Below are 26,447 nucleotides of genomic sequence, written 5' to 3' on the forward strand. Positions count from 1 at the left end.
TTTTAACCAAAGTCAAGAGCATTTTTGTCTTTTTCTCTACTTAAAACAGAGCATTAAAAAAAAGTGTGTATGTGTGTGTGTGTAGGAGAGGTGGGGACAGGACAGCTTCTTCCAGACTTCCTATGAGGTACTTACAGTGCTGATCACAATCAACTCTGGCAAAGACTACTTGATTTGCATTTGGGTATTCTTCCTTAATGACATTGGAAGCTTCCTCAAAAATTGGGTGCAACATCTGGCTGAAACGACACCTACGCACAGAAAAGGATACCAATTAAAACTGAAGAGTAGAAGCAATAAAATTTTATTTTTGTTGTTATCTGTTTATATTTAGTATTTATTATATGTACAATAAACAGAATTAACAATTACACTGTTAATTCAGGATTCCTGATGTCATTCATTGGAGATGAAAACAATCTGAAATTCAAAGACTATTCCATTTCAGACAAATAATTTAAAGATGATCTCTCACAAAGGCAATGAAACAAGTGTGAGATAAGTCCTCTAAAATGTATCTACTTGGATCTGTAATTACTAAGTCTCAGGCATTTATAAAGGAAATTAGCTTCTCTGAATAATGAACATATTTTTAGACTACAAAGTCTTTAAAATGATAAATTTATTGCAAATATTAGACTGATTCACCTGACAAGTTCAATCAAATCTCACAGGCAAGTTAATATGAAAATGGCATATGGTACAGACCGAACTGTTTCCTCTCAAAATTTACCTCTCGTTCAAATAGGCTTTTGTATGTATAAGCTATTAAACATACTAAGTTCAGGAGCAAAATTTTTTTATTCTCAAAGGAGACTTCCTGTCCATGTTTTCTGTCTGTAGTTTTTTGCTCTGCCTTTACTTTTAAAAGGGGCCACAAACCCCACAATATTGTAGAAACATGAGACTTCTAATTCTGACTGCCCCTTGATCAAGCCAACTACTTCACAAATGTATCCTCTGAGTCATTAAAGGCACCTGATGAGAAAGAGAAGAATCAGAATCAGCACACAAGCAGGTGGGCTAGAATGGTTATTTTCATACGAAAAAGGTATTGAGTGTTTATTAACAACAACAAGAAGAACACAACTATAATTCCTACTATTGCTTCCAGAGCCCTTTTCCATCAAGAAAGGTACCTAAATGAAGCCTGTGAACTCTAATCCACATGTAATTAGATCAAAGAAAGAAAGTTTTAGTCACTCAGTCGTGTCTGCCTCTTTGCAACCCCATGGACTGTAGCCCACCAGGCTCCTCTGTCCATGGAATTCTCCAGGCAAGAATACTGGAGTGAGTAACCATTCCTTTCTCCAGGGGATCTTCTCAACCCAGGGATCGAACCTACATCTCCTGCATTGCAAGCAGATTCTTTACTGTCTGAGCCAGCGAAGTGCAATTAGGTCATACATATTAATTATAATTTAAGAAAAATATAAAGTCTATGACAGGATACAAACTTTATACTTCCTCCCTATTTCTCTTTGTATGTAACTCTTCTAGCCCACTCACCTGACTTCCTAAGGAGATGTCCTAGAAAATACCAAGGAGACACAATCTGTATCTTCAGTCTCTCGCTTTCAAGTGGCTCTTTCCTCTTCTAGCATTCTTAAATCTCTCCCATCTGGGATAGGTGGGTAGGGTCTGCAGACATCAGGGACCGTGTCTTATTCTGAGACTACATATTCTAATAAGCATTTCAGTAGATTTCTGTTAAATGAATAAATTGGTAGGATGGAGGAACTGGACAAGTTAGGGTCACAGGTTTCTGGGTTCACACAGTTTGCTAAAGATAGGGTTCTAGAGGGCCAGGGAGGCAAGGGGTAAGGATTGCATGATGATTTCTTGAAGAAATTAGGATATGGCTTAGTAAAGAATCCTGACTTAAGGGCAAGAAAAGAGAGATATTAAGGGCTCCTTTCTGGACTGTCCAGTTTGTTGCTCAATAAGCAGTTATACACAGATTCATGTTTAAAACAAGATCAGTTATAATACCAAAAGGTGAAAGGGGAAGATAAAATAAAACTTCAATTCCAATATAAAGTTACATTTACAAAAGTGACACAACCAAAGCAAATAGATCCATTAACAGGGTCTTGGAACTGTGGTGTTGGAGAGGACTCTTGTGAGTCCCTTGGACTGCAAGGAGATCCAACCAGTCCATTCTAAAGGAGATCAGTCCTGGGTGTTCTTTGGAAGGACTGATGCTAAAGCTGAAACTCCAATACTTTGGCCACCTCATGCGAAGAGCTGACTCATTGGAAAAGACTCTGATGCTGGGAGTGATGGGGGGCAGGAGGAGAAACGGACGACAGAGGATGAGATGGCTGGATGGCATCACCGACTCGATGGACATGAGTTTGGGTGAACTCCAGGAGTTGGTGATGGACAGGGAGGCCTGGAGTGCTGCAATTCATGGGGTCGCAAGGAGTCGGACACGACTGAGCAACTGAACTGAAGAGTCATCTGAATCCAATCTCCATATCTAGTACTTGAAATCAACCCTTTACAAATCAACCAAATGGGGCAAAAGTCTTTGAGGGGACAATTTAAGGACACTTACTAGTATAACATGGGGAGGCAAAGAGTCGGACATGACTGAGTGACTGAACTGAACTGAACTAGTAGAGCTTAGTGGGAAAAAAAATAAGCTTCAGAGTCAGACATACTTGAGGTTAAATCCCAGTTCCACCACTTATTAGCCGTATGACCTCTCTGAGCCTCAATTTCCTCAATCTAAAATGGAAATTATAATACCTACCTGGAGAGTAGTTCTGAGCATTAAAAACAATATATGTAAAGAACCTGGCACATCACAGCATTATTAAGTTCTACTGTGGTTTACTGTCCTTTCAGGTATATTTTTAGGCAACTCTGTTAGAGAATCCTTCCTTAAGCTGTGCCACATCTGTAACTCCCAAAGGGAACTCAGAATCCTGACTTTGAGGCCACGCAGTATAAGTCTAAGTCCTAAGTCAAGTTATCCACGTTTTTTTCCATTGAATAAAACACCATAAAACTTACGTATAACTCCAAGTATTCTTTGGTAATATGTTTCTCAAATAACTGCAGTTAGTCCACATTTTCAATCTGCTTTTTCACAACAGGGTTGGTGGCATGTTCTATTTCTCTTTCTTACAACACACAAAACTCCTCCATCAAGGTAACTGCATTCTACTGGGTTGGCCAAAAAGTTAATTTGGGTTTTCTGCAACATCTTATGGAAAAACCCAAATGAACTTTTTGGCCAACCCAACAGTTTCAACTCTGCCACAATCTAGTCAGGTAAGTATGGGAAAATATTCCTCTGAATCTGTTTACTTTTAAAGTGGACTGAATTCAATAATTTTCTACCACATTCTGCGGTTAATGTTACATCTGCTGCTGCTGCCGCTGCTAAGTCGCTTCAGTTGTGTCCGACTCTGTGCAACCCCATAGATGGCAGCCCACCGGGCTCCGCCGTCCCTGGGATTCTCCAGGCAAGAATACTGGAGTGGGTTGCCATTTCCTTCTCCAATGCATGAAAGTGAAAAGTGAAAGTGAAGTCGCTCAGTCGTGTCCGACTCTTATTGACCCCATGGACTGCAGCCTACCAGGGTCCTCCACCCATGGGATTTTCCAGGTAAGAGTACTGGAATGGGGTGCCATCCTCTTCTCTGAATGTTACATCTGGACAATCCTAATTTACTTCGGAAACTGCTATCTTCTGTTGTACATTTTATAAATGGTATTTTCTCTGTGTATCTTCAACATTCTACTAAAGTTCTTTAAATACAGATACTATATATTGTTGATCCAGTAAATATTTACTATGTACTTATCTGCCAACTGTCATGCAAAGTGCTTGGTGATTCATGTTGAAAAAAAGATAGATATGGTAACTTTTCACAAAGTTAATGATATAGGAGGGAGGCACCAACTAAACCGTGGCATACAAGTGTTATGACTGGCTAAGTATGCAGGGTTATGAGCAGATATAGAAAGGGTTCCTAACTGTACTTGAGAGTAGGGGTAGGGGCATGATGTAGGAAGGTGGCCTGGAGAAAGTGGCATCTAATCTAAGACTTGAAGGATGGTTCAGACTTAATGAAGTAAGCAAATGGGTAAGAGAAGAGAGATCCATTCAGACAGAGAAATACCATGATTAAAGGTCAGTGATGAAAGAGAATATTACAGAAGCATAACAGAACAGAATATGGGAATGGAGAGGCAAGAGATACAGCAGCAGAGGTAGGAAGGAACAGGGCCACCAGGGGCCTTCCAGGCCAAGCTAAGGGACTCACATAAAAGTAATGGAAAACATTTAAGGTTTTTAAGATGAGGTGTAAACTAATCTAATTTGCACTTGAGGAAAGACTACTCTGGCTTACTTTGCAGCAAAAGAATGGAGACGTATAAGACCAGAAGCAGAGGAAATAAACTAAGACTGTTAATAGATACCTAGGTAAAATGTAGGACTATGTGTGGCTTGAAGTAGGGGCAGAGGCACCTGCTAGGTGGTAAGCCTAAGAGGGTCATATAAGGTACAGACTGTCTGGGAATAAGGATGATGTGAGTTGTTTCAAACTTCTCTCCAGCTGAAGTGCCCCTCTTCCTATCCCCATGCCACATTCTTCAACATCTACAATATACTGTGCCCTTGTGCTCAATGCTGGGAACACTAAGAAAAACTTTATCTCTGCCCTCAAAACTGGTTTGCTGGAACACAGAGACTGAAGACAAAACAATGTAGTAGAATGTGGGACATAGGGAACTACGTGAACAGACAAGACAGAGTCCGATTCAGACAGGGAAAGGAGTCAAGGCTTCCTAGAAGTAGCAGTGGATGGTATGCGTTACAAAATATCAACATTATTTTTCCTTCTAAATCTGCCATACCCACATCCTCACCTCCAAACACTGCCTTACTTCCTCAGTAAGGAAAAATAGAGAACTGCAATATGTACATGTGTGTGTGCACGTGTGAGTGAGAGACTGAGAGACAAAGAGAGACAGACAGACTAAGACAGAAATCTGAATTATTCTGTAGCCTGCTTTTATTTTAAAATGTGGGATGACGGAATCAGTATATTTTCTCTCTTAAAACAAATGCTCACCAAATTAAGTTGCTTCATCTGTAAATAAATGAACCTGAATTATTAATTTTGTTTATGGAGTATTGTCTTACAGAAGAAAGAGGCTTCCCTACTTACTCCTTTCTAGCAAAGAAAAATCACCTCTAGAAAGTTAAAAGCAAAAAAACAAAATAACCCCCAAACCCTTAATGATGTACCCCTCCCCGCCAAAATAAGATATTACTTACCAATCAGCATAAAAATTTACTAAAGCAACATCAGCATTGTCTGAAATTGAAAAACAAAACCAAACAATCTAAGTTACTTATGTCTACATAATTATGACATAATTCAAGATAATGGTTTTTATCATAGCCTTTTCTATTTTAAAGGCTCAAGAAAAATACACAGTAACTATTAAGTTATCTCTCACTCAGAAACCTGTACATAGCATCAAAAATGGCTTACATAATTTGTGGGAGCCCCTACTCCTTTTCTCTACATCCACCATCTTAATACCCCCACTGAATGAATATAAAATAAACAGAGAATCAAGCTCAGATCAGGCAAGTAAGCTACTAAATAGCCTACTCTCATAAAAAGTGAAGTGGAGTGATCTGGATTTTATTAATCCATTTTTTGACCTTCCACATTCATGAATAACTGAGAATTAGCTCTGCAAATATTGCATTGGCCAAAAAGTTCATTTGGCTTTTCCTTAAGATGTTACCGAAAAACCCAAACTTTTTGGCCAACCAATAAACTCCTATTGCAGAGAACAGACTTGTATAAGTAAGCTATTTCTAAAACTCAGATGCCACCTAGTAGCAACAAGTAATCTACAAATAACAGTGTTGCGTAAGATGTACCTTTTCTGGTTCCTACCCGTTTAACATTTATTCTCTGTTGCAAAATATAACTCAGTATTATTTGCATATCCAGATGTGAAGACAGGAGAAAGGTATCTGTTCCTTTTGCCTAAATCTAACAAAAACTCAGTACTCAGTAAACTGCATGCATGCACACGCGCGCGCACACACACACACACAAATCATACCCACAAAGATATTCTAGAATGTGAAAGATGAAAGGAGTGAAGATGATTTGCGAGTTTCAATTCTCTTTTTCCTTTTTTACTTAATAACTTTGAGGCATTTTCTGTCCACGTACTATTCACTGACACAGTGTGGTTCTCGATCTGTGGTTCCTGGAACCAGAAGCACCAGCATCACACTGTAACTTGCAGAAATGCAAATTCTTAGGTTGGGTCTAGCGATTTCTATCAGGAACTGGGGGCAGGCCTATCAATACTGGTATTATAAGTCCTCCATGTGACACTGATATAGGCTAAAGTTTATCTCAAGAAATCCCACAATGTGGGAATAGACTTTCTAGCATTTAAAACCAGTTCCAAGGAAACAAGACAACATATGATGGTCAATGAATAATGCTTTTATCTCTCATTATTTTTAGTTTTGCTCAAATCAGTGGGTGAAATGAAATATTAAAAAAAAAAAAGACATCATTTATCCACAGTACATTTTCTTAAATCTCCTAAGTTGTGATTTTCCGATTAACCACATTTTCACCTTCCCTCTACTTCTTTTAAAAACAAGAAGAAATGTCTTCCCCCAAATTATTTGAATCTACAATCACACTGTCAACAAACAAGCAAAAATACTTACTAAACTTAACTGGATCAATGACAAAGAGATCAGAGTACATGATATATAGTTAAAAGCTAAAAAATACACATATACAAAAAAATTGTAGACTGTGTCCTAAGGTCATTAACAGAATACTGCATAGTGGAAACTGCTGGTCTTTAAGCCACAAAATACTCTAAGAGTGGTATTTATGACAAGGCAAAGAAACAAAACAAGACTAAAAGTTTACCTGTAACACAGGAAAGCAGACTTACACATTTTAAGGAATTTTACCAAAAACTAAAATGAAAAGTGCTTAGTTAAATACATATGCACACAGACACACATACACACACACATACACACAGCCACCATGGAATTAATCAGAATGCTGGCTCCTCAACTGTTTTAGGTAACTGAGATTTTATTTTGTTTTTGTATATAAACTAATTCTTAATAGAAAAGAAAGTATACTTTAAAAATACGAAGGTACTTACTTAAAATGTCATCTATATTCTCTGTATCAAGACTTATTATTTCAGCTGTTACAGGAGTAAAAACCCAAGTTACCTGGAAATTTAAAAAATGCAAAAATTAATAAATGTTTCTACAAAAGGCAAATCATGCTAAAAGTCTAAAAAGAAAATTCACAAACTAAGTTGGTTCCACTAGTTACAAAATTACCAGTTGGTTTTAATCTTTATTACCTACTCTAACTCTTCATGGGATCACTGAAATAGCAGTACAACTTCTCAAGCCTGGAAACGGGGTTCAACAGATTTCCTATACTTCTTTCTAAATACATAAAAGAAACTGTTTCTAAACAATTTTCAAAATTAAAAATGTACTCACTCTTTTAAATTAATATTCTCAACAACTTTATCTCTGCTGCCACTAGAAAAAAAATTGCCAGATTATTAACAGTCTTGAAAGAATATAAAACCGAGGCTAAGTTTGCTGATTCTAACCCACCATGCTTCTAAGACAGAACAAAATACTGAAAAGAATTCAAGAAAGACTTTTCAAAATGTTAACCAAAAGCCCTTCTTGCCTGGTCTTCAAATGCAGGTGGTTTAACAATGTGAAGGTGAGAGGCTATAAAGAAGAGAGTAAGAGTAGGTAAAATAAGTGTATCCACTTTAACATGTCTAAGACACTAAATTCAAAGAAAATTTCAGACTGCCATCTACAAAACGAAGAAAAGGCATGATTTTAAACTAAACTAACAACTGCTTACTTAGGTTTTAAGAAGTTGTATTATTTAAAAAGTAATGTCATCTCACACGCTAGTAAAGTAACGCTCAAAATTCTTCAAGCCAGGCTTTAGCAATATGTGAACCATGAACTACCAGATGTTCAAGCTGGTTTTAGAAAAGGCAGAGGAACCAGAGATCAAATTGCCAACATCCTCTGGATCATCGAAAAAGCAAGAGAGTTCCAGAAAAACATCTATTTCTGCTTTACTGACTATGCCAAAGCTTTTGACTGTGTGGCTCACAAGAAACTGTGGGAAATTCTGAAAGAGATGGGAATACCAGACCATCTGACCTGCCTCTTGAGAAACCTGTATGCAGGTCAGGAAGCAACAGTTAGAACTGGACATAGAACAACAGACTGGTTCCAAATAGGAAAAGGAGTATGTCAAGGCTGTATATTGTCACCCTACTTATTTAACTTATATGCAGAGTACATCATGAGAAACGCTGGGCTGGAGGAAGCACAAGCTGGGATCAAGACTGCCGGGAGAAATATCAATAACCTCAGATATGCAGATGACACCACCCTTATGGCAGAAAGCAAAGAAGAACTAAAGAGCCTCTTGATGAAAGTGAAAGAGGAGAGTGAAAAAGTTGGCTTAAAGCTCAACATTCAGAAAACGAAGATCATGGCATGTGGTTCCATCACTTCATGGCAAATAGATGGGGAAACAGTGGAAACAGTGTCAGACTTTATTTTTCTGGGCTCCAAAATCACTTCAGATGGTGACTGCAGCCATGAAATTAAAAGACGCTTACTCCTTGGAAGGAAAGTTATGACCAACCTAGATAGCATATTGAAAAGCAGAGACATTACTTTGCCAACAAAGGTCAGTCTAGTCAAGGCTATGGTTTTTCCAGTAGTCATATATGGATGTGAGAGTTGGACTGTGAAGAAAGCTGAGCCGAAGAATTGATGCTTTGGAACTGTGGTGTTGGAGAAGACTCTTGAGAGTCCCTTGGACTGCAAGGAGATCCAACCAGTCCATTCTAAAGGAGATCAGTCCTGGGTGTTTTTTGGAAGGACTGATGCTAAAGCTGAAACTCCAGTACTTTGGCCACCTCATACGAAGAGCTGACTCATTGGAAAAGACTCTGATGCTGGGAGGGATTGGGGGCAGGAGGAAAAGGGGACGACAGAGGATGAAATGGCTGGATGGCATCACCGACTCGATGGACATGAGTCTGAGTGAACTCCGGGAGTTGGTGATGGACAGGGAGGCCTGGCGTGCTGCAATTCATGGGGTCGCAGAGTCGGATATGACTGAGCCACTGAACTGAACTGAATGTTTAGTCTATTTTATTTTTAGGTTCCATCTTTAATACACTATGTGTTTTTATCTTTGTTTCTGCACTCAAAGTTTACTTCTAATGGAGAAACAAGCATTAAGTAACAAAGACAAAATCAAACAAATCATGTATGGCATCAAATTCAATAAGTAATTTGATAATATACAATGAGTGAAAGAGAGATGTTTCAGCATCATATTTGGTGAGATTGGTGAACAAGTCCATGAAAAATAAACTCAACCAAGGAATGAATACATACAAAAATTGGCATAGAGGATAAAGGGAGAAATTGAGTATTTGATTTCAAAAAGAGACACACATCTGCTTTGGCAGCAAGCTGTAAGAAAAAGTTTGAAACATTACCTATGGCCCAAAAGTACAAACAGGACTGTGCATGTTGATGTGCATTAGTCCTTCCAATGAATATTCAGGACTGATTTCCTTTAGGATTGACTAGTTTGATCTCCTTGCAGTCTGAGGGACTCTCAGGAGTCTTCTCCAGCACCACAATTTGAAAGCATCAATTCTTCGGCACTCTGCCTTCTTTATGGTCCAACTCTCACAACCATACATAACTACTGGAAAAACCCTAGTTTTGACTACATGGAACTTTGTTGGCAAAGTGTTGTCTCTGTTTTTTAATATACTGTCTAGGTTTGTCATAGTCTTCTTTCCAAGGAGGAAGTGTGTCTTAATTTCATGGCTGCAGTCACCATCTGCAATGATTTTGGAGCCCCCCCAAAATAAAATCTGTCACTGCTTTCATTTTTTCCCCCATCTATTTGCCATGAAGTGATGGGACCAGATGCGACACTCTTAGTTTTCTGAATGTTGAGTTTTAAGCCAGCTTTTTCACTCTCTTCTTTCACTCTCATCAAGAGGCCCTTTAGTGCCCCTTCACTTTCTGCCTTTAGAGTGCTATCATCTGTATATCTGAGATTGCTGATATTCCTCCCGACAGTCTTAAGTCCAGCTTAAGCTTCATCCAGCCTAGCATTTTGCATGATGTACTCTGCATGTAAGTTAAATAAGCAGGGTTGACAATACATAGCCTTGACATACTCCTTTCCTAATTTTGAACCGGTCTGTTGTCCCATGTCTGGTTCTAACTGTTGCTTCTTGACCTGCATACAGGTTTCTCAGGAGGCAGGGAAGGTTGTCTGGTATTTCCATTTCTTTCAGAATTTTCCACAGTTTATTGTGATCCACACAAAGACTTTAGTATAGTTTTTAGTATATGTTTTATGTTTATATGTTTTATATTTATATGTTTAGTATATGTTTTAGTATGGACTTTAGTATATGTTTTTCTGGAACTTCCTTGCTTTCTCCATGATCCAATGAATTGTTGGAGATTTGATTTCTGGTTCCTCTGCCTCCTCGAAATCTGCTTGTACATCTGGAAGTTCTTGGTTGCTGAAGCCTAGCTTGAAGGATCTTGAGCATAACCTTGCTAGCATGTGAAATGAGCGAACTCGTGTGACAGTTTGAACATTCTTCGGCATTGGAATGTAAACTGACCTTTTCCAGTCCTGTGGCCACTGCTGAGTTTTCCAAATTTGCTGGCATACTGAGGGTAACACTTAAACAGCATCATCTTTTAGGATTTGAAACAGCTCAGCTGGAATTCCATCACCTCCACTAGCTTTGTTCGTAGTAATGCTTCCTAAGGCCCACTTGACTTCATACTCCAGGATGTCTGGCTCGAGGTGAGTGAGCACACCATCGTGGTTATCTGGTTATCATGAAGACCTTTTCTGCATAGTTCTTCTGTGTATTCTTATCACTTTTTCTTAATCTCTTGTGCTTCTGTTAGGTCCTTAACATTTCTCTTCTTTACCATGCCCATTCTTGCATGAACTATTACCTTGATATCTCTAATTTTTTTGAAGAGATCTCTAGTCTTTCCCTGCTTCAGATTCTTTTTCCATATAAGCCATTACAGAGTATTGAGTAGAGTTCCCTGTGCTATGCATTAGGTATTTATTTGTTATCTTTTTTTTTTCCCCCCAATTCTTTTTTGGTTTTTTTGGCCATGCAGTGTGGCATGTGGGATTCTTAGTTTCCTGATCAGAGATCAAACCCATGTCCCCTGCAGTGGAAGTGGAGCATCCTGACCACTGTACCACAAGAAATTCCCTTAGTTATCTATTTTACATCTAGTAGTATATATATGTCAATCCCAGTCTCCCAATTATCTTCCCCCGCCCTCCTGGTAACCGTAAGTTTGTTTTCTACATCTGTGACTCTATTTCTGTTTTGTAAATAAGTTCCATTTGTACCATTTTAGGTTTCACATATAAGCAATGTCATATGATCTTCATCTTTCTCTGTCTGACTTATTTTACTTCGTGTGACAATCTCTAGGTCCATCCATGTTGGGGCAATTGGCACTGCTTCATTCTTTTCATGGCTGAGTAATATTCCATTGTATACATGCACCACATCTTCATCCATTCCTCTGTCAATGGATATTTAAATTGCTTCCATTTGATATCTGGACAGTTTTTGGTTCAATCCTGTTTATGTGTGGAAATCCATTCACTGAACCACTGCTCTTTATCAAATGACAACTAACATTAGACCCTGGATCAAGGTACCAAAGACATTCTTCTGCTTGCTCATTTCACGGACGCTTTTGGTACTCACAACAGTTACAATTTAAAATTTTATAATTCACCAACAGTCAGTTTCTAAGTAATATAAAGACATACTGATGTAGCTAAATAAGCCCATAATTATTTGAAATACTTCTATAAATTCATTCTTTTCTTAGAAAAAGCCTGAGAATACTACTAGTCTTATTTTCAAGTTACCATACCAGTAGTTAATAGCTGACATTATTTCTGTTCAGTTCAGTTGCTCAGTCATGTCTGACTCTGCGACCCCATGAATCGCAGCACGCCAGGCCTCCCAACCAATAAATTATACTCTCCTAAAGGCAAGCCAGATAATTTAAAACCCCTGAATATTTTACTTATATACTAATCTCACTATTTTCAATACCTTGAAAATCAACTGGAAAGCTCAGATTTCCCTCACTAGTCATTACTTACTACCCATACCACAATTAACAAATCTTTCCCCACATCAGTGTATGACTAGCTCTAGACAACTGTATAAACTTTTTGAAGATAAACTGAGGCACATTAAAATGTTTAAGGATGTATGAGCAGAAATAAATTTGAATCACACAGCATCCTATCTAGCAGAGAGAAGAGCTTCAAGGAGTTGTACAAAATGAAAGACTCTTATAGGCAGAGTGGAGAAGGAACAAAGACATTATACTAGGCAAAGGAAAAAAAAGTTGGTTGGTTATTGCAAATTTACTTTCCTTTAGAGGATGGTAGTGGGTCTGTCTGGCAGATCACCTAACAATTGCTAATCAGATGACTCCTGATTGACTGGTTTAGAGTTCATTTCTGGAAGAGCCTCAACTGTAATTAAGTGAAGCCATGGTTGGTGATGTGGAGCTTAGCAAAATAACTCTACTTGGGGTCTGTGGTCTTGTTTCTAACAACAGTATTGATACAGCAAGATTTTAGAATGGATTGTATGTTGAAAAAAATTCAAGAGATCACATAAAAATATCATAGAGCAACAAAGCTGGTCATTTTCAAAGTCAAGTCAAGTCATTAAATAACTCAGTAGTCACTGACAGTGTCTGCTAGGTGCTGAGGGCACAAAAGCATAAGGCATAATTTTTGAAGAGTTAGTCACTGCCTATCAAAATACATGTTTACAGAGAAGCATATGCTTCAAAAATGGGCTTCCTTGGCTTACACAGCTGAAGATCATGATCATATCTGTGTGACTCACTTTTTTCTCCAGTTCTTACCGCCACCACTAGTTTGAGAGCTCTTGAGATAGAGCGTGCATATTATGCCTTATGCTTTTGTGCCCTCAGCACCTAGCAGACACTGTCAGTGACTACTGAGTTATTTAATGACTTGACTTTGATAATGACCAGCTTTGTTGCTCTATGATATTTTTATGTGATCTCTTGAATTTTTTTCAACATACAATCCATTCTAAAATCTTGCTGTATCAATACTGTTGTTAGAAACAAGACCACAGACCCCAAGTAGAGTTATTTTGCTAAGCTCCACATCACCAACCATGGCTTCACTTAATTACAGTTGAGGCTCTTCCAGAAATGAACTCTAAACCAGTCAATCAGGAGTCATCTGATTAGCAATTGTTAGGTGATCTGCCAGAATAGCCAGGACATGGAAGCAACCTAGATGTCCATCAGCAGATGAATGGATAAGAAAGCTGTGATACATATACACAATGGAGTATTACTCAGCCATTAAAAAGAATACATTTGAATCAGTTCTAATGAGGTGGATGAAACTGGAGCCTATTATACAGAGTGAAGTAAGCCAGAAGGAAAAACATAAATACAGTATACTAACGCATATATATGGAATTTAGAAAGATGGTAACAATAACCCAGTGTACGAGACAGCAAAAGAGACACTGATGTATAGAACAGTCTTATGGACTCTGTGGGAGAGGGAGAGGGTGGGAAGATTTGGGAGAATGGCATTGAAACATGTAAAATATCATGTAAGAAACGAGTTGCCAGTCCAGGTTCGATGCACGATACTGGATGCTTGGGGCTAGTGCACTGGGACGACCCAGAGGGATGGTATGGGGAGGGAGGAGGGAGGAGGGTTCAGGATGGGGAACACATGTATACCTGTGGCGGATTCATTTTGATATTTGGCAAAACTAATACAATTATGTAAAATTAAAAAAAAAAAAAAAACTTAATTGCTTTTTACAAGCTAGAGAGTGACAAAAATTAGGCACAATCAATTTGGCTGTATTAAGCAGATAACTATTACATAAGAAGCATAGTGCCAATGAGCATGCAACTGCTAAGACAGATTCTGCTAACAGCTGTGTTTAAGGGGGCCCAAAGCAAGAACACTGTCTCTGACCCAGTAATCTCTCCTCACTGTAGGGTGTAAGGGAGGCAATTTATCATTAACATTTCTATTAATACACAGTATGAAGGGAAAGACAGGTTGTTTATTTGAATTGTTAGCAAGCCCCACTAGTCTGACAAATTGTTTCTTTTCATGTCAGCCATGGGCAGAAACAAGATTCTCCTGGGGAAACATCTTTATGTGTCAAATGCTATAGTGCTTAAGTAAAATACAGACAAGTAGCTCTAAATCAGGAAAGAAGGACAAAAATAATTTTTTTTAATTTACACTTTAAGTTAACTTTTAATTTTTTCTTGAAGAAACAACAAAAGCCTACATAGAAATCTTCAATAGATCTTAATAGTCCTGGAGAATTTAGCCTCTAATGATGAAATATTACAACATATGTAAATATACAGACACAAATTTCTGAAATATTTTACAAATTGGTCATTCTCTCCAGTTCATTAGCTCATTTTCTTGCGAAGAAAATTAAAAAGCATTGCCAATCATCTCATGTTGGTTGTAAGCTCAAGCTTAAGCAAGTTAAAGGATATATTGTATAACACAGGAAATACAGCCAGTATTTTGCAGTAACTGTAAATGGAAAGTAGCCTCTCAAACTGTATAACATTTTTTTTAAATTAATAAATAGGAGATTCTTCTTCAGCAAGTAAAGAATATTTTCTTCATTAGATGGTTTTTAAATACTGAGACATCTTTGGGAACTGAAAAGCTTGCCTTTCCTTTAATGTCTCTGTACCCTTTATGGCCACCCAACTGGCTGGTGAAACCAGTGCACTAGCTGTATTTCCACAGCAATTTTTAAGCCACTCAGTAGCCAGTTACTTTTCTCTTTTCCACTACTGCATAATCAATCCTTCAAAGATTAATTCCTTCTTCCATATTGCTTTGTCTGGTTTTCCTGGCAGAAAATGCCTTTCCCCGCCGCCTCGAAAAGCCCAACCTGCTCTGCAAGCATAGAAAAAGGACAAATGTAGGTTAGGGAAATGGGAGTTACTGCAAAATTAAAATTCTCTCTAGATTAGATATAAATTTTAAAAAAGATACAATGAAAAGTTAGTTACATGATTTTAAAAAAGTATTTTGGAAATAAATCTTGGGAAGATTTATTATTTACCTTCTCTCAACGTGAGGTCAAACTTACTGTTACAGTGTTAACATGTAAAAATGCTATAATACTAATACACATAAAATGCTCTGGCACTCACTGCTAAGCCCTAATGCAATTCCTCTTTCGAAAAAAACATTAACTGAACAAGATGTCAACCAAACAGGATCTTCTTTAGAAGTACAACTAACATCAATAATAACACATGTTGGAAGTGAACTATTAAATTCTCAGCATAATTTTTAAAATAAATAAACACATTTTCCTAGTACATTAAAACCATTTGAGTGGTTACTATTTGAAAAGAGCCTTAAATGACACTCCCTGAATCAGTATCTCCCTTCAATCCAACCTACCCACAGAGTCCAGACTAAATCTTTTTGAATTCTGCTTTGCATGTATCGATTCCTCTGCCCCTAAAAAAAAAAAAAAAATCTCCAATGGTTTTTCACTGTCTACAGCATAAAAGCCTAACTCCTTAGCTTGCATTTAGGATCATTCACAAAGTACCTACACTAGCATTCCTAACAGAGAAGGCAATGGCACCCCACTCCAGTACTCTTGCTTGGAAAATCCCATGGACGGAGGAGCCTGTTAGGCTGCAATCCATGGGGTCGCTAAGAGTCGGACACGACTGAGCGACTTCACTTTCACTTTTCACTTTCATGCATTGGAGAAGGAAATGGCAGCCCACTCCAGTGTTCTTGCCTGGAGAATCCCAGGGACGGGGGAGCCTGGTGGGCTGCCGTCTATTGGGTCGCACAGAGTCGGACACCACTGAAGTGACTTAGCATAGCATTCCTAAATCACATCATACTGCTTCCCATTCATATTCTATACTCCAAGTAACATGAAGCATAGTTAACACTGACCATACATTCTAGTTGGTCAGATACTCTATGTTGCTTGAGACAAATCCAGTATATGCTTTTTGCCCTGGAATATTATTAATAGCACCACTCTCTTTCAGAAGGGTCCCAGTTTGGACAATAAATTATATATTATATATGGTCAGCCCATTTGTAGTAGACTCTTGGTAACTGGGAGCAACTGTAACTATCTCTTTACAAATCCTAAATTATTAATAAGCATTAATAATGTCCTCCCATATAACATGCGGTAAAATGAGAGTAGAATGAGAGATGAATAGGGAAAAATAAAGATGGACCAAGATATGAATGCTAAGCTAAACCAATCACTAGCCTTAGGCACTGACTTGAAACATTGGGTTCTTAGGAAGGGGATAAAATTGGTAAAATCAGTAACTTAGAAAAATTATTATATGACTGCTCAAGGATCATTCACAAATGGTCCAAATCCTCTAAGCTACAAATCCAAGAATGCAAGGGGTCTTCAGTGTTTGCAGTTCCTAAAATGTGACATCTTAGTCTCTTGCTTCCATACTTTGCACATGTAGCTTCCTCTGCTTGAAACAGCTATGAAAGCATTTAGTTTTCAAGACCCAGTTCAAATACTATCTTATCTATGAAGGCTTTCCTGATGATCCCAGACAAGAATAATTAATTTCTCTCTCCTCTGAAGCTCCAGAACACTTTCTTAGGTTGTTAACATTAATTTTTCACACAGATTATTTGTTCTACCTTACCTCCTGTAGGAGATGTTCAGTACCTTGAAAGTAGAGATTGTACCTTATTCCACTTCGTACCCCACACATCACCTACTACGGTACCTACCAGTACATAATGATTACTCATATATGTACTAAGTGAATGAATGGGCAGATCGTGATAATAAACTGAGAATTTAGAGGTAGGGTGTTAGAAGTGAGAACCAAGGAAAAGGGGTTCACAAATGGGAATAGTCAATAAACATTTTTAACATGTTGGAGAAAAATAAGGTTATCAAATAAGTCTATTTTAAAATTTGTTTTTAATAATGTAATGATGAAAAGCACAACACTAGGTGATGATACACACACTCAGATTTAGAAGGATACTCAGAAGTGATCTTTCTACTTACTACAGAAACCCCTTGCTATTGCTGTCTTTGAGCTGTCACAAATCCCTAGTAATACCTTCTTCCAGTTCCCTCAGCTATTCCCTGGCATGACTTCCAGACACTTCAGCACAGAGAATGTTCACACTTACAAATAGCTATGCTACAATAGTGGATAAAAACCCAATATGTCTTGTATTGTTCCATTTTAAGGCTGTTAATTCAGTCATGAAAATAAATGATTTGGGACTTTCAGGACCAGAAGCTAATACAGTTTAATACCAGGCAGAAGAGGTTATTAAATATTTCTTTTGGCAAGATTTATAGTAACAAAAGCATTCCCTCGGCCTTACTGTGTTTTATTAGAATATCTTAGTAAATGAGTTTAGAAAACAGAAAGTATTTCCAGTGATTGAGTTTGTCTTATAGCCCAATGACTTCAAACTTTGCATTCAAACAGTGGTCCCTGAACCAGCAAAGTGGCATCATGGAAGAGCTGGGGAGAAATGCAGGCCCCACCCCACCTACTGAAGCATAATCTCCAGTTTTATAAGATCTCCTAGTGACTCTGTTCATATTAAAAGTTGAAGTACCATGGCCTTAGACAACAAGTTTTGACTCTGCAAACAAGCAAGTAAATTCATTTTAAATCATGTACAACATTTTTTGGCCCTCAAATGTGAATACAGTAAGCTCATTCATGAGAATTTTGTATTGACATGCAAATTACCGATTTTAGAGAAATGGGAAACTAAAATCTCATTAGAAATCTACATTGATGTTAATTTTTAGAAGTATGTCCTGCTTGAATAGATATTTCTACACAAAAAATAGAAGCTTCAGTAGAGGATATATCTTCTCTATGGCATTACTGTTCTCAACTGCCATTACATGTGCGAGGAATTCTGCAGTAACAGCTTATTGTATTTTTGCTGAATCTTTCATTTACCCGCCTTCCTACTGGGAGATTCTCAAAGCCCTTCACAAACTACGTGTCTCCTACGCGTGCTAAGTTGCTTTAGTCGTATCCAACTCTGTGTGACACCATGGACTGTAGCCTGCCAGGTTCCTCTGTCCATGGGATTCTCAAGGCAAGAATACTGGAATGGGCTGCCATTTCCTCCTCCAGGGGATCTTCCCAAATCAGGGATCAACCCACGTCTCTCAAGTCTCCTGCTATGGCAGGCAGGTTCTTTACTACTGGCACCACCTAGGACACCTGTGTGTCTCCTATAGCAAGAAACAAGTAATGTACCAGGCACAAGGTTCCTTCTATTTATGATCCAGATTTTGACAAATCAGCCTCCCACCGGAAGTGCCAATGCCATGGGACCAGAGCGCTTCTCCTCCCTGGGGCCAGTGCTCTCACTCTCAGTTTTGCATTAAGCTGGCAGGCAGCAGAAACACAGAGGTCTGCAGTTAGCTGCCAGGAGCTAAGAGATATGAAAGGTCCCCAGAGAAAATAAGCTGAGGCTGATAGGCACTGTAAGAGCCTTGAAGGTGAGTATCAATCAAGGCACATCTCACTGTTAGTATTCCCAGAAGCATTATAATGAACCACAAGTTCAAAGAGAGGGGAAAAGCAGGACTAAGTATAGAATAGCACTGGGAAGCTACTATAACCCTTAGCTCGCGCAGATACAACCTTCCTATAACATCAGTGCAACCCATTTTGGACAAGTCAGAACCAATTCGCTTTTATAAAGAAACATTAAGAGTCACAACCTTCTTCATTAAATAACTCAAAATATGGTGGGTGCAGACATGTTTCAGAAAACAAATTCTATGCAAAAACAAAGAATTCAAATATAAATAATACAATCCCTTAAATCAAATTCTGTCAGTAAAAACAACCATAGAAAATAAAAAGAAAAAATGCTGTAATTCATACTTTTTCTTACATATTAGTTATTTGATCATGTAAGAATTTCCATTAAAAATTGATGTCATCTGTGTTTTGTTCTTCACTGTATCCTAAAAATGGATAAATCAATTTACCTGGAAGACAATGCACTTCTCTGACATTCAGAGAATACTCTTATTACAAAACACTCTTCAGGACTGAGAATGAGCTTATCATTGTGTGGAAAGGATTTTTTGATAAAAACAGCACCTCTCTAAAACCCAGATTTCCAGAAATGGAAGTACTAACAGAGCATAGGAACTGGAAGAAAATTCAAGATGAGAATTGTTTTCCTTTTCTGTACACCCTCTGGGACCAGGGGGAAATGTGTGAGAGACCATTCCATTCATCACCATCTCCCAATTAGTATCTAGCACTGGATCTGGCAAGATAACAGTCCAGAACAAATATTCATATATATATGCCCAGAGAAAATTATGACTGCCCTCCTTGTGCTAAACTGTAATTCTTCCCCAGGATGCCCGTAAGAAAGTCTACAAACATGTGGTCCAAATATTCTTCAGTCTTTTGTTAGGTCATTCATTCAATCCACAAATGTTTCACTGAGTCATTTATTACATGCTAGGCGCTGTCAGCAAAAACAAGACTGGGAGCTGACTGTGGCTCAGATCATGAAGTCCTTATTGCCAAATTCAGACTGAAATTGAAGAAAGTGGGGAAAACCACTAGACCATTCAGGTATGACCTAAATCAAATCCTTTATGATTATACAGTGGAAGTGACAAATAGATTTAAGGGACTAGATCAGATAGATACAGTGCCGGATGAACTATGGACTGAGGTTCCTGACATTGTACAGAAGACAGGGATCAAGACCATCCCCATGGAACAGAAATGCAAAAAAGCAAAATGGCCAGACGTCTGAGCAGGCCTTACAAATAGCTGTGAAAAGAAGAGAAGCAAAAAGCAAAGGAGAAAAGGAAAGATATAAGCATCTGAATGCAGAGTTCCAAAGAATAGCAAGGAGAGATAAGAAAGCATTCTTCAGTGATCAATGCAAAGAAACAGAGGAAAACATCAAAATGGGAAAGACTAGAGATCTCTTCAAGAAAATCAGAGATACCAAGGGAACATTTCATGCAAAGATGGTCTCAATAAAGGACAGAAATGGTATGGACCTAACAGAAGCAGAAGATATTAAGCAGAGGTGCCAAGAATACACAGAAGAACTGTACAAAAAAGATCTTCACGACCCAGATAATCACAATTGTGTGATCACTCACCTAGAGCCAGACATCTTGGAATGTGAAGTCAAGTGGGCCTTAGAAAGCATCACTACGAACAAAGCTAGTGGAGGTGATGGAATTCCAGTTGAGCTATTTCACATCCTGAAAGATGATGCTGTGAAAGTGTTGCACTCAATATGCCAGCAAATTTGGAAAACTCAGCAGTGGCCACAGGACTGGAAAAGGTCAGTTTTCATTCTGATCCCAAAGAAAGGCAATGCCAAAGAATGCTCAAACTACCGCACAATTTCACTCATCTCACATACTAGTAAAGTAATGCTCAAAATTCTCCAAGCCAGGCTTCAGCAATACGTGAACTGTGAACTTCCAGATGTTCAAGCTGGTTTTAGAAAAGGCAAAGGAACCAGAGATCAAATTGCCAACAACCGCTGGATCATGGAAAAAGCAAGAGAGTTCCAGAAAAACATATATTTCCGCTTTATTGACTATGCCAAAGCCTATGACTGTGTGACTCACAATAAACTGTGGAAAATTCTGAAAGAGATGGGAATACCAGACCACCTGACCTGCCTCTTGAGAAACCTATATGCAGGTCAGGAAGCAAAAGTTAGAACTGGACCTGGAACAACATACTGGTTCCAAATAGGAAAAGGAGTACGTCAAGGCTATATATTGTCACCCTGCTTATTTAACTTCTATGCAGAGTACATCATGAGAAACGCTGGGCTGGAAGAAGCACAAGCTGGAATCAAGATTGCCGGGAGAAATATCAATAACCTACAGATGACACCACCCTTATGGCAGAAAGTGAAGAAGAACTAAAGAGCCTCTTGATGAAAGTGAAAGAGGAGAGTGAAAAAGTTGGCTTAAAGCTCAACATTCAGAAAACAAAGATCATGGCATCCGGCCTCATCACTTCATGGGAAACAGATGGGGCAACAGTGGAAACAGTGGCTGACTTTATTTTTCTGGGCTCCAAAATCACTGCAGATGGTGACTGCAGCCATGAAATTAAAAGATGCTTACTCCTTGGAAGGAAAGTTATGACCAACCTAGACAACATATTGAAAAGCAGAGACATTACTTTGCCAACAAAGGTCCATCTAGTCAAGGCTATGGTTTTTCCAGTGGTCATGTATGGATGTGAGAGTTGGACTGTGAAGAAAGCTGAGCGCGGAAGAATTGATGCTTTTGAACTGTGGTGTTGGAGAAGACTCTTGAGAGTCCCTTGGACTGCAAGGAGATCCAACCAGTCCATCTTAAAGGAGATCAGTCCTGGGTGTTCATTGGAAGGACTGATGCTGAAGCTGAAACTCCAGTACTTTGGCCACCTCATGCTAAGAGTTGACTCACTGGAAAAGTCCCTGATGCTGGGAGGGATTGGGGGCAGGAGGAGAAGGGGACAACAGAGAATGAGATGGCTGGATGGACTCGATGGACATGAGTTTGGGTGAACTCTGGGAGTTGCTGATGGACAGGTAGGCCTGGCATGCTGCGATTCATGGGGTCGCAAAGAGTCAGACACAACTGAGCAACTGAACTGAGGCGCTGTCCAAGGCACTTGGGAAAGAGATGTGAATAACACTATATTGATATTTATATTATAACTGGCAAGATCAAACTTAATAATTTGACTTTCATATTTAAAAAAAAAAGAGAACATTTCCTCTCAAGTATTTTAATAGTCACCATAATTCCTGCAAAAAAGAAAGTGTTAGTCGTTAAGTCACATCTGGCTCGGAGAAGGCAATGGCACCCCACTCTAGTACTCTTGCCTGGAAAATCCATCGACAGAGGAGCCCGGTAGGCTGCAGTCCATGGGGTTGCTAACAGTCGGACACGACTGAGTGACTTCACTTTCACTTTTCTCTTTCATGCATTGGAGAAGGAAATGGCAACCCACTCCAGTATTCTTGCCTGGAGAATCCCAGGGATGGCGGAGCTTGGTGGGCTGCCATCTATGGGGTCACACAGAGTCGGACACGACTGAAGTGACTTAGCATTAGCATTAGCACATCTGGCTCTTTGCCACCCCATGGACTGTAGTCCACCAGACTTCTCTGTCCATGGAATCCTCCAAGTAAGAATACTGGAGTGGGTAGCAATTCCCTTCTCCAGGGGATCTTCTTAACCCAGGGATCAAACCCACGTCTCTTGCATTGCAGGTAGATTCTTTACTGTCTTAGCCATCAAGGAAGCCTAGATAACTGCTGGGCACGGAGTAATGAGTATTATACAGTAAGTCATAGTCCCTTTTTGCCTAGGATATCCAGAAGCTTTGAATTAATCTTAATGTGAAACAACCACATCAGCACTGTTACTGAACAATCTTAACATCTCTACAAGTGGGACAACCACATGTTGCTTTTTTCTACCTGTTTTCTTGTGATATAATTGATACATAGCACTGTATAAGTGTAAGCAGTAAGCATAATCACTGAATGTATACACTCATGAAATGATTACCACAGTAAGTTTAATAAACATCCATGATCTCACGTAGAAACAAAATTAAAAAAATATGTATTTCTCCTGTGATGCAAACTCTTAGGATTCCCCCTCACAATAACTCTCATATATAGCATACAGCAGCATTAACTATATACTAATGTTTCTTAAAAGAATGCAATAGGAAATAAAAAGCACCACTTATGAAGTAATCTTAATCCCCTAAAACTAAACCTGATTTCAATCTAATCAAGCCCAAGAATTAGTGTATAGGAAACTATTGTTGTTTAGTCACTCAATCATGTCCAACTCTTTGTGACCCCACGGACTATAGCCCACCAGGCTCCTGTCTCCAAGGGATTTCCCAGGCAAGAATACTGGAGCGGGTTGCCATTTCCTTATATTCCCGACCCAGGGATTGAACCTGCATCAGCAGGCAGATTCTTGACCACTGAGTTGCCTGGGAAGCCCACATAGGAAATAACAAATACATGTAATATGATACCATGAGGATGCAAGCAGTTATGTTAAAAAAAAAAAAGGACATTTTAGAGGAAAATGATAGCTTATCTTCATTTGGGCTCCTGCCAAAAGTAGACCCCTGAGACAAGCAGTTTATTTGGGAGAAAAAGTTAAGAACCCACAGATAAGTGGGGAATTAGGATGGGAAAGACAGTCAGTACACAATATAATATAGTGAACTAAACACTAATGTTTTCACTTACATAATTTAAAGTTTTAAACTCTCTTATTTACTAGGTTCTTCTGGGAGCCCATGCATTCCTACAATGCAGAATATGAATATGAAGGAAATATCTCCTACATATGTCAAAAAATGATTGTATTTCACTATTAAACATGTGAACTTGACTTTTTTTTGACAAGTTAACAGCCTTCAATGAAAAACTGTTCTTCAGTGAAAGTTTTGGTTTCCTATTTTCTACATTCACTTAGTTTTAGAATGAACTCAGGCTTTCTAGCTTCTTTTTCTTCAGTACTATGTTTTAAGGTAAAAATATTTTTATTACCAAATCCAAACATGATTCCATTATTATACTGGCCTATCATATTAATCCACTAACCTAAAAAATCTGTTATCTTCATAACGTCCTGTTACTTCTAACCAAACCAATTCTAAATGTCAAACACATCCTTAAAAGGCCATATACTAGCTAAGATATCTAACCTAATTAAATAATCATTAGAAGAAGACTCTTTGATACTGCCTCCTAGGCTCCTAAATTAACTTTTGTAAAGCAAATGGGTTTGTCTTTCTCTTATCTGGTCTAAAAGCCCCCCAGCTGCTGCTGAGTCGCTTCAGTAGTGTCTGACTCTCAGCAACCCCATGGACTGCAGCCTACCAGGCTCCTCCGTCCATGGGATTTTCCAGGCAGAGATGGCCTCAAAGCTCTCATATATATTAACGGTTATTATCTTATAACTTCCATCACCACCATGTCATTTTTGTTTACTAAAATATTACTCAGGAAATGACTGTGGTTTGCTAAAAGGAAATCTGAATTTCAGAATCTATCTCCTTTGTACATTTTTGTCTCCTTTTTCTTAACTGCCATGAGATAGAGGTAAAGAAAGAAGGATAAAAGAATTGGCATAATTAGGAATTACTAACATCAGAAGTGAATGAGGGCACATCACTACAGATCTCATGGACATTAAAAGGATAATCAGGGAATACTAAGAACAACCCTCATCTCACTCATTGCACTCATCTCACATGCTAGTGAAGTAATGCTCAAAATTCTCCAAGCCAAGCTTCAGCAATATGTGAACCGTAAACTTCCTGATATTCAAGCTGGTTTTAGAAAAGGCAGAGGAACCAGAGATCAAATTGCCAACATCTGCTGGATCATGGAAAAAGCAAGAGAGTTCCAGAAAAACATCTATTTCTGCTTTACTGACTATGCCAACGCCTTAGACTGTGTGGATCACAAGAAACTGTGGGAAATTCTGAAAGAGATGGGAATACCAGACCACCTGACCTGCCTCCTGAGAAATTTGTATGCAGGTCAGGAAGCAACAGTTAGAACTGGACCTGGAACAACAGACTGGTTCCAAATAGGAAAAGGAGTACGTCAAGGCTGTCTATTGTCACCCTGCTTATTTAACTTATATGCAGAGTACACCATGAGAAACGCTGGGCTGGAAGAAGCACAAGCTGGAATCTAGATTGCCGGGAGAAATATCAATAACCTCAGATATGCAGATGACACCACCCTTATGGCAGAAAGTGAAGAGGAACTCAAAAGCCTCTTGATGAAAGTGAAAGAAGAGAGTGAAAAAGTTGGCTTAAAGCTCAACATTCAGAAAACGAAGATCATAGCATCCGGTCCCATCACTTCATGGGAAATAGATGGGGAAACAGTGGAAACAGTGTCAGACTTTATTTTTTGGGGCTCCAAAATCACTGCAGATGGTGACTGTAGCCATGAAATTAAAAGACACTTACTCCTTGGAAGGAAAGTTATGACCGACCTACATAGCATATTGAAAAGCAGAGATATTACTTTGCCAACAAATGTCCGTCTAGTCAAGGCTCTGGTTTTTCCTGTGGTCATGTATGGATGTGAGAGTTGGACTGTGAAGAAGGCTGAGCACCGAAGAATTGATGCTTTTGAACTGTGGTGTTGGAGAAGACTCTTGAGAGTCCCTTGGACTGCAAGGAGATCCAACCAGTCCATTCTGAAGGAGATCAGTCCTGGGATTTCTTTGGAAGGAATGATGCTAAAGCTGAAACTCCAGGTCTTTGGCCACCTCATGCGAAGAGTTGACTCATTGGAAAAGACTCTGATGCTGGGAGGGACTGGGGGCAGGAGAAGGGGACGACAGAGAATGAGATGGCTGGATGGCATCACTGACTCGATGGACGTGAGTCTGAGTGAACTCCAGGAGTTGGTGATGGACAGGGAGGCCTGTCGTGTTGCGATTCCTGGGGTCGCAAAGAGTCGGACACAACTGAGCGACTGAACTGAACTGAACTGAAGAAGAACCCTATGTTCACCTAGATGAAACAGACCAATTCCTCAAATGACACAATCTACCAAAAAACACACAAAGAAACAGACTATCTAAACAGATTGATACCTATTAAAGAAACTGAATCAATAACTAATACCCTCTCAAAACAGAAAGCACCAGGCTCAGATGGATTCACTGGTGAATTTTACCAAACATTTAATAAAGGGAAAAAAACTACACTTATTCTCTACAATCTCTTTCAGAAGACAGGAGCAGAGGAAATATTTCCTAACACGTTCTATGAGGCTAGCATTACCTTCATACCAAAGCAGACAAGCCATTACAAGGAAATACAAACCAATATCTTTCATGAACACAGATGCAAAACTCCTCCAAAAGATATCAGTGAACCGAGTCTAACAGTAAATAGAAAGAATTATACACAATGACCAAGTGGGTTTTATTCCAGGTATGCAAGACCACTTCAACACTTGAAAATCATTTAATGTTATCCATCACAACAATAGGCTATAGAAGAAAAGTCATAAGATTATATAAATACATGCAGAAAATGCATTTGACAAAATCTAACACCCACTCATGTAAATTAGGAACAGAGCGGAAGTTCTACAACTTGTTAATGA

General features: G+C 38.8%; 1 protein-coding gene across 1 annotated transcript in view; it reads right to left on the minus strand.

Moving 5' to 3' along the window:
* The window catches only part of ERP44 (endoplasmic reticulum protein 44), a 96,737-nt gene that overhangs the window by 45,358 nt on the left and 24,932 nt on the right, over window positions 1–26,447 (minus strand). The window contains exons 2-4 of the mRNA NM_001035032.2: window positions 7,195–7,267; window positions 5,300–5,339; window positions 136–251 (exon numbers count right to left, since the gene is read on the minus strand). Of these exons, the coding sequence (NP_001030204.1) occupies window positions 136–251; window positions 5,300–5,339; window positions 7,195–7,267 (229 nt within the window). The remainder of the gene's footprint in view (window positions 1–135; window positions 252–5,299; window positions 5,340–7,194; window positions 7,268–26,447) is intronic.

This window comes from Bos taurus, chromosome 8 (assembly GCF_002263795.3).
Source record: "Bos taurus isolate L1 Dominette 01449 registration number 42190680 breed Hereford chromosome 8, ARS-UCD2.0, whole genome shotgun sequence".
NCBI lineage: Eukaryota > Metazoa > Chordata > Mammalia > Artiodactyla > Bovidae > Bos > Bos taurus.